Below are 14033 nucleotides of genomic sequence, written 5' to 3' on the forward strand. Positions count from 1 at the left end.
AAGTATAATCATAACAAATCATAACATTCCATTTTCTTGTCCTATTTAGTCAGAGCCTGATACTTGGAGTCTTTTCTTTGCAACAAGTTCGTTTATGTTTGGGGTTAGGTTCTGTGTTGTGAAGATTCTCAGGATCGATTGCAGGTGTTCATCAGTGAGGCGACTCCTGTGTGACGTTTTGTTAATTTTCATCACAGAGAACAGCTGCTCGCACAGATATGTGCTGCCAAACATGGACAGGATTCGAGCCGCATGTTGGCGGAGCTGCGGCATCGCTTCAGGAATGAAGCGAGTGAACTGTGCTGGCCCCGCAGTGTCGTACTTTGCCTTCAGTGTCCCGTTACATTGCAGTTCTATCAGCTCCATCTGCATTTCTACAGGTGCGGTTTCCACATCGACTGCAAATGGGTTGCGAAGCAGCTCGAAGTTACTTTTCTGTGCCTCAAAGTCACTGAAGCGCCGTGCGAACTCAGTGCGCAGCGCGCTGAGTTTTTCAGCAAAGGTGGCATTTGGGAAAACTGTGGCACTTTCTTGGTTCCGTATTACTTGGCAACAGGGAAAGTGAGACAAGTTGCATTGGTGCATTTGTGTCTCCCATAAGCGCAGCTTCACTTGAAATGCCTTCACTGCATCATGCATATCGGTTATTATGTGCTCCCGTCCCTGGAGTTGAAGGTTTAAAGCGCTAAGATGCGACGTTATGTCAGCCAGGAACGCCAACTCACATTTCCACTTTTCATCCCGCAGAACTGTGCAGTCTTTCCCCTTACTGTCCATGAACTGGCAGATTTCCTCTCGCAGCTCAAAGTGTCTTTTGAGAACTTTTCCCCGACTTAGCCACCGGACCTCCGTATGATATGGCATATCGCCAAACTCGCTATCTATTTCCCGCAGAAAAGACTGGAATTGGCGGTGATTTAAACCGTGGGCTCTGATAAAGTTGACGGTTTGTGTTACAGTGTTCATCACATGATCCATTTTTAGGACTTTAGCACTCAGCGATTCCTGGTGTATGATGCAGTGATACACTGTCAACTCACCGGCACAGTTCTCCTCCCGCATCTTTGAGCGCATCCTTCCCACCAGTCCATTTTTTTCACCACACATAGCAGGTGCGCCATCTGTTGTAAGTCCAACGAGTTTTTCCCACGGCAGTTTCATGTCGGTTACACTTTGAAATACATTTCCAAAGATGTCTTCTCCTTTCGTTGTCCCGTGCATCGATTTAATGTCCAGTATTTCCTCTGTTACGCACAAATTGGAATCCACACCACGGATAAATATCGCCAGCTGTGCAGTGTCAGTCGCGTCAGTAGTTTCATCCACGGCAAGGGAGTATGCAACAAAATCTTTTGCTCTTTCAATCAACTGTGTTTTCAAATCAGTCGCCATCTCACAAACCCGATTAGCAACAGTGTTTCTGCTGAGGCTTACATTTGCAAACGCTCGCGTTTTATCTGGACAAAGGACGTCGCACACTTTCATCATACAATTCTTTACGAATTCCCCCTCGGTAAACGGCCGTCCTGATTTGGCGATCTCTTCGGCCACAATGAAACTTGCTTTCACAGCAGCTTCACTTTGTGATTTTGCTTTGGTGAAAAACGTCTGCTGGGATGTCAAATTCTTCTTCAACTCCTCTACCTTTTGTAGCTTCTGTCCTGCGCTCAGGTTTTTGAATTTGTTCTCATGTTTCGTCTCGTAGTGCCGTCTTAGGTTATACTCCTTCATTACAGCGATATTACTCCCGCAAAGGAGACACACTGGTTTACCTGCAATTTCAGTAAACATATACTCATTCTCCCACCGGCTTTGAAAGCCTCGGTTTTCAGAATCAATTTTTCTCTTGGCCATTGTTGGGGTCTAGCTTTGATTTGATATTAGCGTTGTATACATCAACAGACCGCGAACTTGAACCACGGCTTGCCGTTGGCGGCAATTGCACTGCATCATGGGATTTGTAGTGTGTGTTATTGGGGCGTCATATCACAGGGCCATTAAAAACAGATATATAAAACGATTTCGCGGGCCGGATATAATTGTATGGCGGGCCGGATGTGGCCCGCGGGCCTTGAGTTTGACACATGTGCGCTAATGCTACACCAACATCCCTTTACGTGGGAACCAATCCCAATGGCCCTTAGTTGGGACAGGGAGAGGAAAGCACCTGACATTGACCTTATCTACAGCTACCCCACAGTGCAGTACACTGCCACCAGTTCCCTCCAGGCTTAGCACCACCAGTCTGAGCAGCACCCATGCATGGAGCATGAGGCACCTTACCCCAAAAAGCCTGTGAGGCAGGCAGGAGCAAAACCTACCCCACAACGAGCTTCCCCAGAGCAGAGGCAATCCGGTTTGCCTGTGCCTGGGAGGTTCTGCAGGGAATTGGACAATCAAAACAGGTCAACACATGACAGGCCCAAAGGCAGTTGGGGAAGGGAATGTTCTTTGGGGGGGGCTGCTCCCAAGCCTATGGGTGGTGGATGGTGATCAAAGCTAGTGCCCCTCTGCCAGGCATGGCCAGAGTGGGTCCACAAAAGGAGGTGGCGAAGTGAGAGAAGTTAAACCTGCACCATTCAGCCTGGAGGCTCCGTCTTAGACTTCCCTCTCTTGGTGAAGTTGTGGGTGCTTCACACATCAGATCAAGAGCTGTAACTAAGCATTTTAGTGCCCAGGGTAAGGAAACATATTTGCATCCCCTAGATGTGACATGTTTCAAATCCTCCCTTTCTGGGATGTGGAGAAGGGATTTGAACTTGGGTCTTCCTACACCAATGCTCTAACCAGCAGGCTACAGAGTCATTCTGAAACTCTCTTCTGGCTCGACAATTAGCCCTTGTCATTCATATTGGCTCAGACAGGAAGAATGACTCCACAGAGCAGTGATTACTGCTCTCTCGGAGGAGGTCAGAGACCCAATTTGACGAAATTCATTCATCTCCCAGGCATAGCAGCTGACCGGAGTTGGGCATCTGAGTGTTAAAGGCAGAAACAATTCTTAAGCTCTCTTCATGTGTCATTATATAATGCCCGCATCTGTAATTTTCACTCCATGCATCTGAAGAAGTGGCTTTTTTTTACCCATGAAAGCTTATGCCCAAATAAATCTGTTAGTCTTTAAGGTGCTACCAGACTCCTTCTCGTTTTTGAGGATGGGGTTCTGTATCCTGGGAAGCAGTGTCTTTGAAAATGATTTGGTGGTCATGGTGGATAATCAGCTGAACTTGAGCTCCCAATGTGATGTTGTGGTCAAAAAGGGCTAAAGTGATCCTGGGATGCGTAAACAGGCGAATATTGAGTAGGAGTACAGAGATTATTTTACCTCTGTATTTGGCCCTGGTGCAACTGCTACTGAAATCCTGTGTCCAGTCTGGTGCCCACAATTCAAGAATGATGTTGATAAATTGGAGAGGTTTCAGAGAAGAATGAGAAGAATGATTAAAGGATTAGAAAACCTGCCTTATAGTGAGACATTCAAGGAGCTCAGTCTATTTAGCATAACAAAGAGAAGGTTAAGGGGTGGCTGGATTACAGTTTTAAGTACCTAAATGGGGAACAAATATTTAATAATGGGAACTTCACTTTATCAGAGAAAAGTATAAACATGATCCAATGGCTGGAAGTTGAAGCTAGACAAATTCTGACTGGAAATAAAGTGTAATTTTTTTAACAGTGAGAGTAATTAACCATTGGAACAATTTACCAAGTTTCATGGTGGATTCTCCATTGCTGACAGTTTTTAAATCAAGTTTGGATGCTTAATTCTGGGGACATTCTCTGGCATGTGTTACACAGAAGAACGGATTAGATGATCGCAATGGTCCCTTCAGGCCTTGGAATCTATGAATCTATGAGTTAAAACTCCTTGTGGCAAAGCTCTTGGGTTCAGTGGAACACACAATCCTTCACATCCTGACAAGGTGCAGTTCCAGGAAAGGCACATTTGTACTGGAGATTAATAAAAATGTTTATCTGACTGAGCAACTTAGTATGGTAGAGATAAAGAAAAATTATGTATTCATTCCCACTTTTTCAGGATAAAATTTCTGAGTGAAGCTTGAGTTTTCTTTGGATTTTTAAGTAAATCTATTAAGTAGTTTGCAAGATCTAATCAGATAAAAACTGGCTTAAAAAAAAAAAACAACCAAGGAGCTGATGAAAAAGATTATCTCTAAAAAGAGACTCATGGATTTGCATACTCCTATGTCTAAAAAATGCAGTGTGTTTAAAATCAGAAATGTATACATAGTGAGCATTTTGGGGGTCTCACTGGTGCTATGTAATTATTTTGTTAAAATATTGGCATTATTTATCCTAAATTAATCCACATAAACTGATGTAATCCAACAGGGAAAGTGGTTTACATGACTACTTCCATTGGGTCCAGTAGGCAGATGCCTTTCTGAACAGTTCAGGAGTGGAATACTATATTGCCTTTTGTCATATGCCCCCCCTAATGTTCTCCACATCTGAACCTTGTGGCTTATATGAGGCATGGGGCTAATATGATGCATGGGGAATGGGTTTTGCTAGTCATGGTGCTTTTGTATTGAATTGAAGAAAATCTTCAAACCTAAGCATGAGTGAATTCACAAAACTGTGCAGAAGAGATGGAGGTCAAGGACAGGGGAGGGAGTTTAGTCTGATATGGTAATGGTAGTGGCATCGAATAGGTAGAAGGAGGTGCTGAAAGGTTGGGATCCCTACTGGGGACAGAGTTAAATTTGCAGTTTTCTGAGGTGTATGGGGATTGTGGAAGGGTTAAGATGTGTGTCTCCGGTTGGAGGAAAAGCGGTTGTACAGTGTTCATCTTAACTTTTCAGTTCTTTGCTTTTCAAGTTTTGTGTTAGCTGTGTTTTCTGTAGATCATCCAGTGAGCATGCTCTGATCTCAGCCCCTGCCTCCTCAGGTCGCAGATCCACGCACTCCACATGTGCTGCCCTGAAAGGGCTAGATGCCATCAGGCCTTCCTCCCCAACTCCTGCTGCTGTCTTCATGGTGCTTCTGGAGAGAAGGGGGCAAGAAATTAATGTGAAACAAAAAGTATTTGTCTAAAAAAAATAAAGGAGCCGGATCTAATGGGTGGGTTTAGCCACATATGCCTTTCCTTGCCAGTTACCATTGTATTTTCTCCTGTAAGTTATTATTCAGAATTTACAACATGACCTCCAAAATAACAAAAGTTTTTGTTTGGGAATCCCTGTCTTCAGAAAGCTGCTCAGATCATATGTTCATTTTGTGTTCCAGGGAAGGGGAAAGCTTTTCACAAGCTCCTTTGTAAGCCAAAGCTGAGTGATGTCCAGGAAATCAGCCAAGAAAGTCTAAAGAATGGAACTCCTGAGACATTTGGAGATTTACTCTGGTATTTCCCAAGGAAACTGATGGCTCAGCTTCCCGGGACATACTGGAGACAGCAAAGCCTGTGGAGGTCACCACCGAGCTGATCAACTACTACAGGAAAGCCTATGATCAGAAGATAGTCATGGCGGTGCTGAGAGCCATCAACTTGAGGGATCTGTTGGAAAGACTCATCAGTGCAGCAAAGGCTAGTGAGAATCTGCCAATGGAGAGGACAGTGGGCAGTAGCTGGCTAAAAATAATGTATCCACGGTGGGTGTCCTGAGTGTTGGTCGAACTATTGTGTGTTTGAAGGAGGAAGGGAAGGGAAGGTTACTTCACTGAATGAGGTGTTGGCTCTTTCAGTCCTGGCCAAGCTGATCATGACTCTCTTTCATAAGCCAGGAAAATCATGGGTCAGATTCACAAGTCTGGAGTCAAGAATTCTTTCGGGTGCCCAGAACCTCTTGATGAGTGAATGTAGTGAACTCCTGGAATGCAGGCAGGGTGTTGATTGGTGGGTGCTGGTGGAGTGGCTATTTGAGAAAGTTTCCCAAGTGTGTATGGTCTTTTCAGCACAGTAGGATGACAGCATTTTGCAGTGCTTACTGCTGGATTCTGTTGCAGGTTGTAGGCCCCTTAGGCCTGATGAAGCAGTTTACCACCCTGGATAGCTTGTTGGGGCAGGATTTGGAAACCTGTCTTGTTACCCGGGGTTCTGTCAACCCAAAGCTCTTGGTAACTTTGACTCTGTGTAAGGTGGTGTCAGGAAATAAACCAGGGGAGACACGGCCGTCCGACCGATAGATGGCTGGCACAAACAGGACAACACAAGAGTGCTTTCACTTAAAGCTAAACTTAGTCTCAAGCACTTACACACGTCCACAACAGGTTTAGTAAAACATCCCCAACCCTTGATAATTACCAAAGCTGAGTGTGGCTCTCCAGTGACATAGCGGCAGGCGTCCGGTGGCCAAATCTTCCGTCTGCCAGTGGGGACTGCAAGAAGTATCCAGAGGGAGAGTCCAAAACGAGTTCAAAAGAGTCCCCAAACAAGTCCAACTACCTCAAACTTTCCCCCCTTTTATACATTAGTAATAGAATGACATGTCCCTTAAGGAAAATTTGCTAAGTAAGCAGTTTCAATGGTCAAGCAAGAGACTCCTTCGGATTATTGATTAACCAGGTGTGGGTTTTTCCAGAGTTTGCAGCCTTGAGACCCCAATAGACATTCCTGGGACACATCCTGCTCTTTTAAAATGCAGGTATCAGCAACTTCAACACAATTCTTATCAGGAAGGATGTGGGGTCAAGCTGCCCTTTCTGTGGCACCCCAAACCCTCTCCCCTCCTGCCATGGTCAAGCTGAGACTGCTGAATAGGCCGCTTTTAACAATAAGCCATAGTGGTTTCAGGCACTTTACTGAATTGGCAAAATCTCCCTGTACAGTCTGGAGACTGACAGGAAGTTTCTCTTGATCTGTAACTTGGAGGAATTCTTTAATTTCATCCTGTCTGATGAAGCCTTTTTTCTCCCACTGGTGCTGAATTTCTGTCCCTCTCTCTTCATCTGCAACAGGCGGTTAGAAAACCAAGGAAACCTGTGTGGGTGACGGGGAGGAAGGCGCTTTTACTGGTATAGCTTGTTTTCTTCAGGGACGGGCTATAGTAGTAACAGCCCAGCTTCATCAGTATAGCTGCATCTGCAATAGGAGCACTTTGTGAGTATACTGTAGCAGTATCGCTGCATACCGGTAAAGCACTCCTCGGGTAGACATGGCTTCAGAACTGCTAATGGAGACAACAGTCCCTACCATTGAGCTTGACCTCACTATAGATTAGTGCTGAACATGGCTTCTGAAATGGTTCCTCCCACGTCCAACAGAACAAATTCCCTCTTGTTATTCCCTCAACCCCTTATTGTGAAGGTCTGTTAATTGCTTTCTGTGTAATAACCACTCCCACCTCATCTAAACACTCGGAGCGTGGTTTGTATGCTGGCAGGCTGTTTCTGAGTGGCCCAGGTGGGAGCTACAGCAGCAAAGGATTGTGAGGCGCCCAAAGTTACAGGGCAGGAGTGACATGACCCCACACTCTGGATTGCATTCTGGAAGTCACATGGAATAGCTTTAAAAAGAGCTCCTTGTGCTGTGTGAATTAGATTCATGTTTGTTGTTACTTTATTTTCCTGTTGAGATTCTGATCCAGTTAACACCATTGTAGTTAAATTAAACAGCATGGTAGGCTGATTAGGAGACACAATGATCTGATTTCACAAATTGTAATGGAGGTTACATATGCAGTGATGTTCTTTCCCTCTTGATCTGGATGCATACAACCAGCAGAGTGATTCACTCCTTTAACAGGAGAAGAGAGGGCATGTTGAGATCCATCACTCAAAATGTACAGTAATACCCATTGGAAGGAATCATTTGAATTATTCCTACACTGGGTTCTAAATTAACAGGAGCTATTCAAGCAAATTTTATGATACAACAGGAGATTTCCAAGTAATGAAATCTTTATTATTGAATCCAGCTCTCTTTACAGCTCTCCAAGGCCAGACAAACAGCCAACTTCACCCCGATTGACCAGTTTCTTACAGGGATTGCAGGAGATGTGGGTTTTGGGGAGGGATCTGAATGAGAAAAGAGGGTAATGGCTTTGCAGACCAGCACAGGAGAAGCATGTCATAAGTAGGGGGTTGAGTGGGGAAAACAGACAATTATAGAGACAAGGCTGGCAATTAAGCTGCAGGTGATAAGCACAGCAGTTGAAACAGTTTCACTTTTCACTTCTCCCAGGCAGTCATTTCTCCTTCCAAAACAACTTGAAGATAAGCAAGATTAACCCGAGTGCACAGTTCAAAGTCTGGACTACAGCACAATGTGCAATGCAGCTTCTTTAACCAATTCCCAGTGGCATTCTCACTCCCCCCTCCCTTCTCTTCTGCTAGATTTTACTCTCATAGATCTGCATCAGTATCATCGCTGTGTTTTGCAATTTCCATTCTCTCTCTCCAGTCACACAAGCACAGGTCAGGTAAATTCCAGCAGAACAGAGATGGAATTGGATAAGTACTTGGTGTGGGGGGGTTGCTTTGAGATTTAAGCGATCTGCTCAGGTTTGTGGATATGATAGTGGAGGATGGAGGGAGAGAATTGCTTTGAGTTGTGAGCGCATTAGAGAGAGGTGCTAGTTCCGAAGAGAAAACATTTTGGGTTGTTTGTTTGCAGATGCAGATTCCTGATTTTTTCTGCTCCAGGAGTCAGCTCAGGTAATGTCTGAGGAGGAAGTGGACTATCCTCTGCTGGAAACCCTGGAAGATCTGAGGCAGAAGGGGTCTGGGAGTTCAAGTTCACACTGAATACAATCAAGGTAGAAGGTGATTATAACCAGCTTTCTGGGACATATTGGAAACAGCAAAGCCTATGGATGTCATCAATGGGATGATCAACTACTATAGGAAAGACTATGATCAGAAGATAGGCATGGAGGTGCTGAGAGCCATCAAGCTGTGGGATCTGTCGGAGAGACACATCGATGCAGCGAAGGCTGGTAAGAATCTACCAATGGAGAGGATAGTGGGTGTCTTCAGTGTTGGTTGAACTATTCTGTGTTTGAAGGAGGAAGGGAAGGTTAATTCTCTGAACGAGGTGTTGGCTATTTCAGACCTGACCAAGCTGATCATGACTCTCTTTCACAAGCCAGCAAGGGCATGGGTCAAATTCACAAGTCTTGAGTCAAGATTTCTTTATGGTGTCCAGAACGTCTTGATGAGTGAATGTAAGGAACTCCAGGAATGCAGTTAGGCTGTTGATTGGTGGGTGCCGGTGAAGTGGCTATTTGAGAAAGCTTCCCAAGTGTGCATGACCTTTTCAGTGCATTAGGATGATAACTTTTTGTGGTGCTTGGTGCTGGATTCTGTTGCAGGTTGTAGGTCATCAGGCCCGATAGCTCCTTGCGGCAGGATTTGGCAACTTCAGTGGAGGCTAAGAAGTTTCACTTGGCCTGTAATACAGCCTCAGCAAAGGCTTGGAGGAATTCGTTGTGTTTCATCCTTTCTGACTCAACCTTTGTTTTCTGCCATCGCTGCTTGAATTTCTGCCCCTCTCCCTTCATCTGACACAGCCTGTCAGAAAACCAAGCAGATCTGTGTGTGCGATGAGGAGGAAGGCATTTTTACTGGTATAGCTTTTTTTTTTTCGGGGATGGTGGTGGAATAAGCTATAGTAACAGCCCACATTTGTCAATATGGTGGTATCTCTAATAGGAGCACTTTGTGGGCATATTATACTAGTAAAGCATTTCTAGTGTGCACGTGGCTTCAGAACGGCTAACGGAGACAACAATCCCTAGATCTTGACCTCACTATAGATTAGTGCTGAGCATGAGAGGCAGAAATGGTTCCTCCCACTTCTAACAGAAAAAATGTCCCCTTGTTATTCCCCCAGCACCTTACTGTGAAGATCTGTTAATTCTTTCAGTGTAATAACCACTCCCACCTGATCTGCAATAAATCACTTTCCTGCCTCTAGACTTTCGTGTATGTTCAACTCAACAATTGAACCATAAACCACCCGTTCTTTCCTGTATCATGGCTCAACCCCCTCTCCCAGCACATACATTTTGTGGCTTTGGATTTAAACACTAACTTCCTCGTCCTGTAGCCTGACCCGAAGTTGGGTATATATAAATGTAACTTGACGATAAACAAGTTCTTGTCCCAAGATCAGGCCCAGTAATTATCATATAATTTGGGAACCCCAAGGTGCACAGGTGCAACACTCACACTATAGGAACTCTTTATATATATATTTACAAATATATACTTTATTCATAATTTTGCAAAGTTATACACATACAAACTCAACAAAGCAGATAGAGATAATACAGAAAGTACATTTGGAAAGCCATACTTACCCCCTGGAATGTTAACCATTATCTTTCTCATCAAAGTCATCATCCTCATCTTGCCCTCCCAAGGTCTACATCTCTCCAGCCTCTCTGCTGCCCGTGCTATGTTACTTTTATAGTAGGTTACGCTGACACTGCCATTTCCATTGCATATTCAATAGAGGTCCTTATTTGTATTTCCTCCCCTTAAGGGGTTCGTTTTCTATAGGTTAGTATATGTATGATGTTACCCTATTAGCATACACGTCAATTTACTGTCATAGCAGCTTTGCGGTCAGAGGTTCTGTCTGAAACTTTCTGGATGCTGATGTCAGCTATGTTCTGTGCTGGGGTCAGCTGTGTTCTGTGGGTGGCTAATGTCAGTATTCTGGACAAAATTCCCCCTCTTGCATGCTACTTTCAGCTCCCTATAACTTATGAGTTACTTAAGTTTATCTGTACCAAAGGTATAGGCCTCAAGCGTCACACTATCTACGAAAGCCAAATCTTACAGGATAAAAGTCTATAGGTTCCTTGCAATACTACTAAATATAATAAAGCAGAATAACAATGAACATAATACAGGTAAGCTGGCCCCTCTGGGCTACAGGCCCACGCTCTGCCCCAGCACACACACTGCAGTGATGGTTAATGCTCCTTTGCCCCTTCTGTGAGACCACATACAAAATGTTGGGGGAGTTAAACATGGTGTGGTGCTCTTCCCACTCTGGATGCTATTTATACACCCAGCAGAGTGATGTGCCATTAATGGAAGGGGCAAACTAGGGGAAATTGGAGAGCAGGATGTACAAATTTTACTATCACAATCATTCCCTTTTCTATTAGAAAGAAAAGCTGGATGGCGCCACTATTGTTCCTGTTCTTTTCTTCTGTGTTCTTCTCACCTGATAGATTTTGTTCCAATGGCCTGACCTAGTTTTGTCTTGGTTTCAGGAAGTGACCAGTGTAGTGTTTTGTGGGCGGCTTTCCATTTGGGATTGAAAGCGAATGTGCAGCAACTCTTGTTTGCATGACTGGAGGGAGCGCTAGGCAAGAAGGGAGGGGGTTGATGTGAGGTGAGTGCTTTAGTTTCAGTTTTGCTCTGACTATTCCTCTTTTTTTCTGTGAACCATTTCCTGGTTTTGTCTCTCCTCTCGCAGGCTGCTCAGAGAGCTGAGGAAGGAGCCGCCATGGAGAAAGCAGTGAGCGATTGCTTACATGACATTCTTGAAGAGCTGACAAAGGATGAGCTCAAAAAATTCAAGTTCAAACTGAACAAATTTAAGCTGAAGAGGGACTATGACAATATCCCCATGGGTAAATTAGAGGACGCATCACCTGTGGACATGACTCAATCCCTACTGAGCTACTATGGAGAGGACTATGGGACGGAAGTGACAGTGAATGTGCTGAAATCTATAAACAGGAGAGATCTGGCTGAGAAACTCTCTGAGACACTGAGACCTGCTAAGAAATAACCTAGGGAGAGCTCTGCCCTGCACAGTGTGTGCATGTGGAGGGAGGGAGGGGGAATTGTATCTCCTTCTCTGTAACTTTGATTTTCAACATTTGCTCTTTTTTTCTAATATTTATGTACATAAATAACTATTTGCTTTGTGCTGAGGTGATGGCCGCCATCTTGGCTAACATACTGGGGACCAACCCGTGGACCTCTAGTGCTAAAAGCACAAACTGCCAAAGCTTCATAAAATGGAGCTGTAACAGTCTGAGAGAGCAGGCAGAGAGGTGAGACGTGTAACACACATTCACTAGTGAGTTACACTGACACTGTGCTCCACCCTCTACATTGCACAGAGAGGCAGGGATGGTCCTACCCGAAAAAGTGTGAGAGAGAACATTTCCCAGCCAAAGCAGGAGCATTATTAGAAATGACAGAAGAGAACAGAAATTGCCCAGATTTTAACCTGTCAATCTTTAATTCAGAGCCAGGTTTCACTTACCATTTTCTGAGTCCATTTCCTGGCTCCAGTTATGCCCCTAAAGATTTGCAGGTGCTTAACTTTACACACAATGATCCCTGCTCAGAACTGAACTAGTGCTGCAAACTCTTGCAATTGTACCATTAGTCGTACAATATTTTGTGTTTTTTGGTAAAGCCTCTGCTTCTTGAGTCATGTGATTATATGAGAATCTCAGCTTTTGTTTAAAATAAAAAGTACAGTTCTTGGTCTCATGACTGCAAAGAAAAAGTATAAAGTATAAACAATAAATGTTCAAAAAAGGCCAATGAAAACAACTCAAAATGCTTTTTTTAATCTCATGTTTTTAAGACAATCATGATTTTTGAGGGGACTGACTCGATTTGTGAATGCGTTGGCAACATTGCAGTGCTTAAGCACATGCTTAACTTTAAGGACATATTAACATCCCATTTACTTCAGCACCATTACTTACATGTATAAAGTTAAATGAATGCATTGTCGCATTTGAGCCCTTTAAACCTTGGGAAAGGGCTCATTTTCTCAAATCAGTCTTTTAAGTTTATTTTATTATTAAGTGTTTAAAGTATCAATCATGTGGATATGCTGCTTCTTGCTAAGAGAAACAGACATTGACACGAATGCCTTATTTTCCAGGCTACGGTACCTGTGATAGTTAGTGACTTATTTGCTTTCAAGTTCAGTAAATAATTGCTAATAGATAAGCCCGCAAAGGAAAATTATACCATCCTCTTTAAGGGTTGAAGTACACTTTTTAAAAGAATGAATTTAATTGCATGACATAACTTCATTACTCTGAATTCTTGATTATGAGAGAGGCACACCCTCTGTGTTGTAACTGACTGTTTAAGTAGATGCAAACACCCTTCATTTTAGTTTCCCCCATTTTCCAGCTTTAAGTGTGTGCATTTATGAAGAGCCTTTACTGTAATGTAAGGTTGTGTTTTGTAAACAATTTCCTGTTTTTTATGGTGTGCCATCACACTGGACCTCCCCGTTGAGAAAGGAGAAGCTGCTGTGCCCATAATTCTGATTTTCGTTGCATTGGGGCTCCTGGAGCAAGATTTACCCTTGATCCTGGGGAATTCCATTGTGGGGACAGTGTTGAGGGTTGTATTGTAGGGGCAGTACCTGGGACAATAATAATTAAATTTCTTTATTTGGATTGGGCCCCGTGAGATTAGGAGTTGAGAATTCTGCTCCCAGCAACCCCATAGCACTTGTTAGAGGAGTATTTTAAAGGAGAACCAGGCTGACCTTTCCTCATTCCCGCCTTGTTCCTATTCACTTGCATTGGAAGGTAAATCAATAGGTCTCTATCAACTAAGAAAGTAAATAGAATTAACTGCATTGCAATAATCTCTTTCATTTGCTTCTCTGGTTTATGATTGGAAAATTATGGGAAATTATGGACAAATTATTGAAAATTTTTAGGAGCCTGTGGTGGCTGAAGTCGTCCATAATGGCTTGGCCTTGGGGTACCGGGTTGCATAATCTACTACTACAAGGCTATATCGGCACCCAACCCACTTTTCTTTACCAGGTCCTTGCCAATCCTCTCAAAGGGCAGCCCGCTATGGGAAGAAGTATCAAGGGTGCCCGAGGCACCCCCTTTGAGCCAGCTCACTGGCACTTGGGGCAGGAGGTGCAGAAATCTCAAACTTTGTGGTCGATATCTGGCCAGAAAAACCTCCGTGCCACTCGTTATAGGGCCTTCTCCCTCTCCAGTGCCCCACCTGGGGCACTAAGTGTGCTAGGTTTAGTAACCTGCATGAGAATCTTCACGAGACTAGCAATTGTTGGAATTTTTCCTGGGTTTAGGGCACAGGCGCCAACT

General features: G+C 43.9%; 1 protein-coding gene across 1 annotated transcript; it reads left to right on the forward strand.

Moving 5' to 3' along the window:
* The first annotated feature begins 8254 nt into the window (after positions 1 to 8254).
* Positions 8255 to 12481, forward strand: LOC135984006 (apoptosis-associated speck-like protein containing a CARD). Its single transcript, XM_065598191.1, has 3 exons — positions 8255 to 8381; positions 8576 to 8897; positions 11396 to 12481. The coding sequence occupies exons 2-3, from the start codon at positions 8883 to 8885 to the stop codon at positions 11711 to 11713; spliced, it is 333 nt and encodes a 110-aa protein (XP_065454263.1). The 5' UTR covers positions 8255 to 8381; positions 8576 to 8882; the 3' UTR covers positions 11714 to 12481.
* Positions 12482 to 14033: the final 1552 nt, after the last annotated feature.

The sequence above is a fragment of the Chrysemys picta genome, chromosome 1, assembly GCF_011386835.1.
Source record: "Chrysemys picta bellii isolate R12L10 chromosome 1, ASM1138683v2, whole genome shotgun sequence".
In the NCBI taxonomy this organism is placed as follows: domain Eukaryota; kingdom Metazoa; phylum Chordata; order Testudines; family Emydidae; genus Chrysemys; species Chrysemys picta.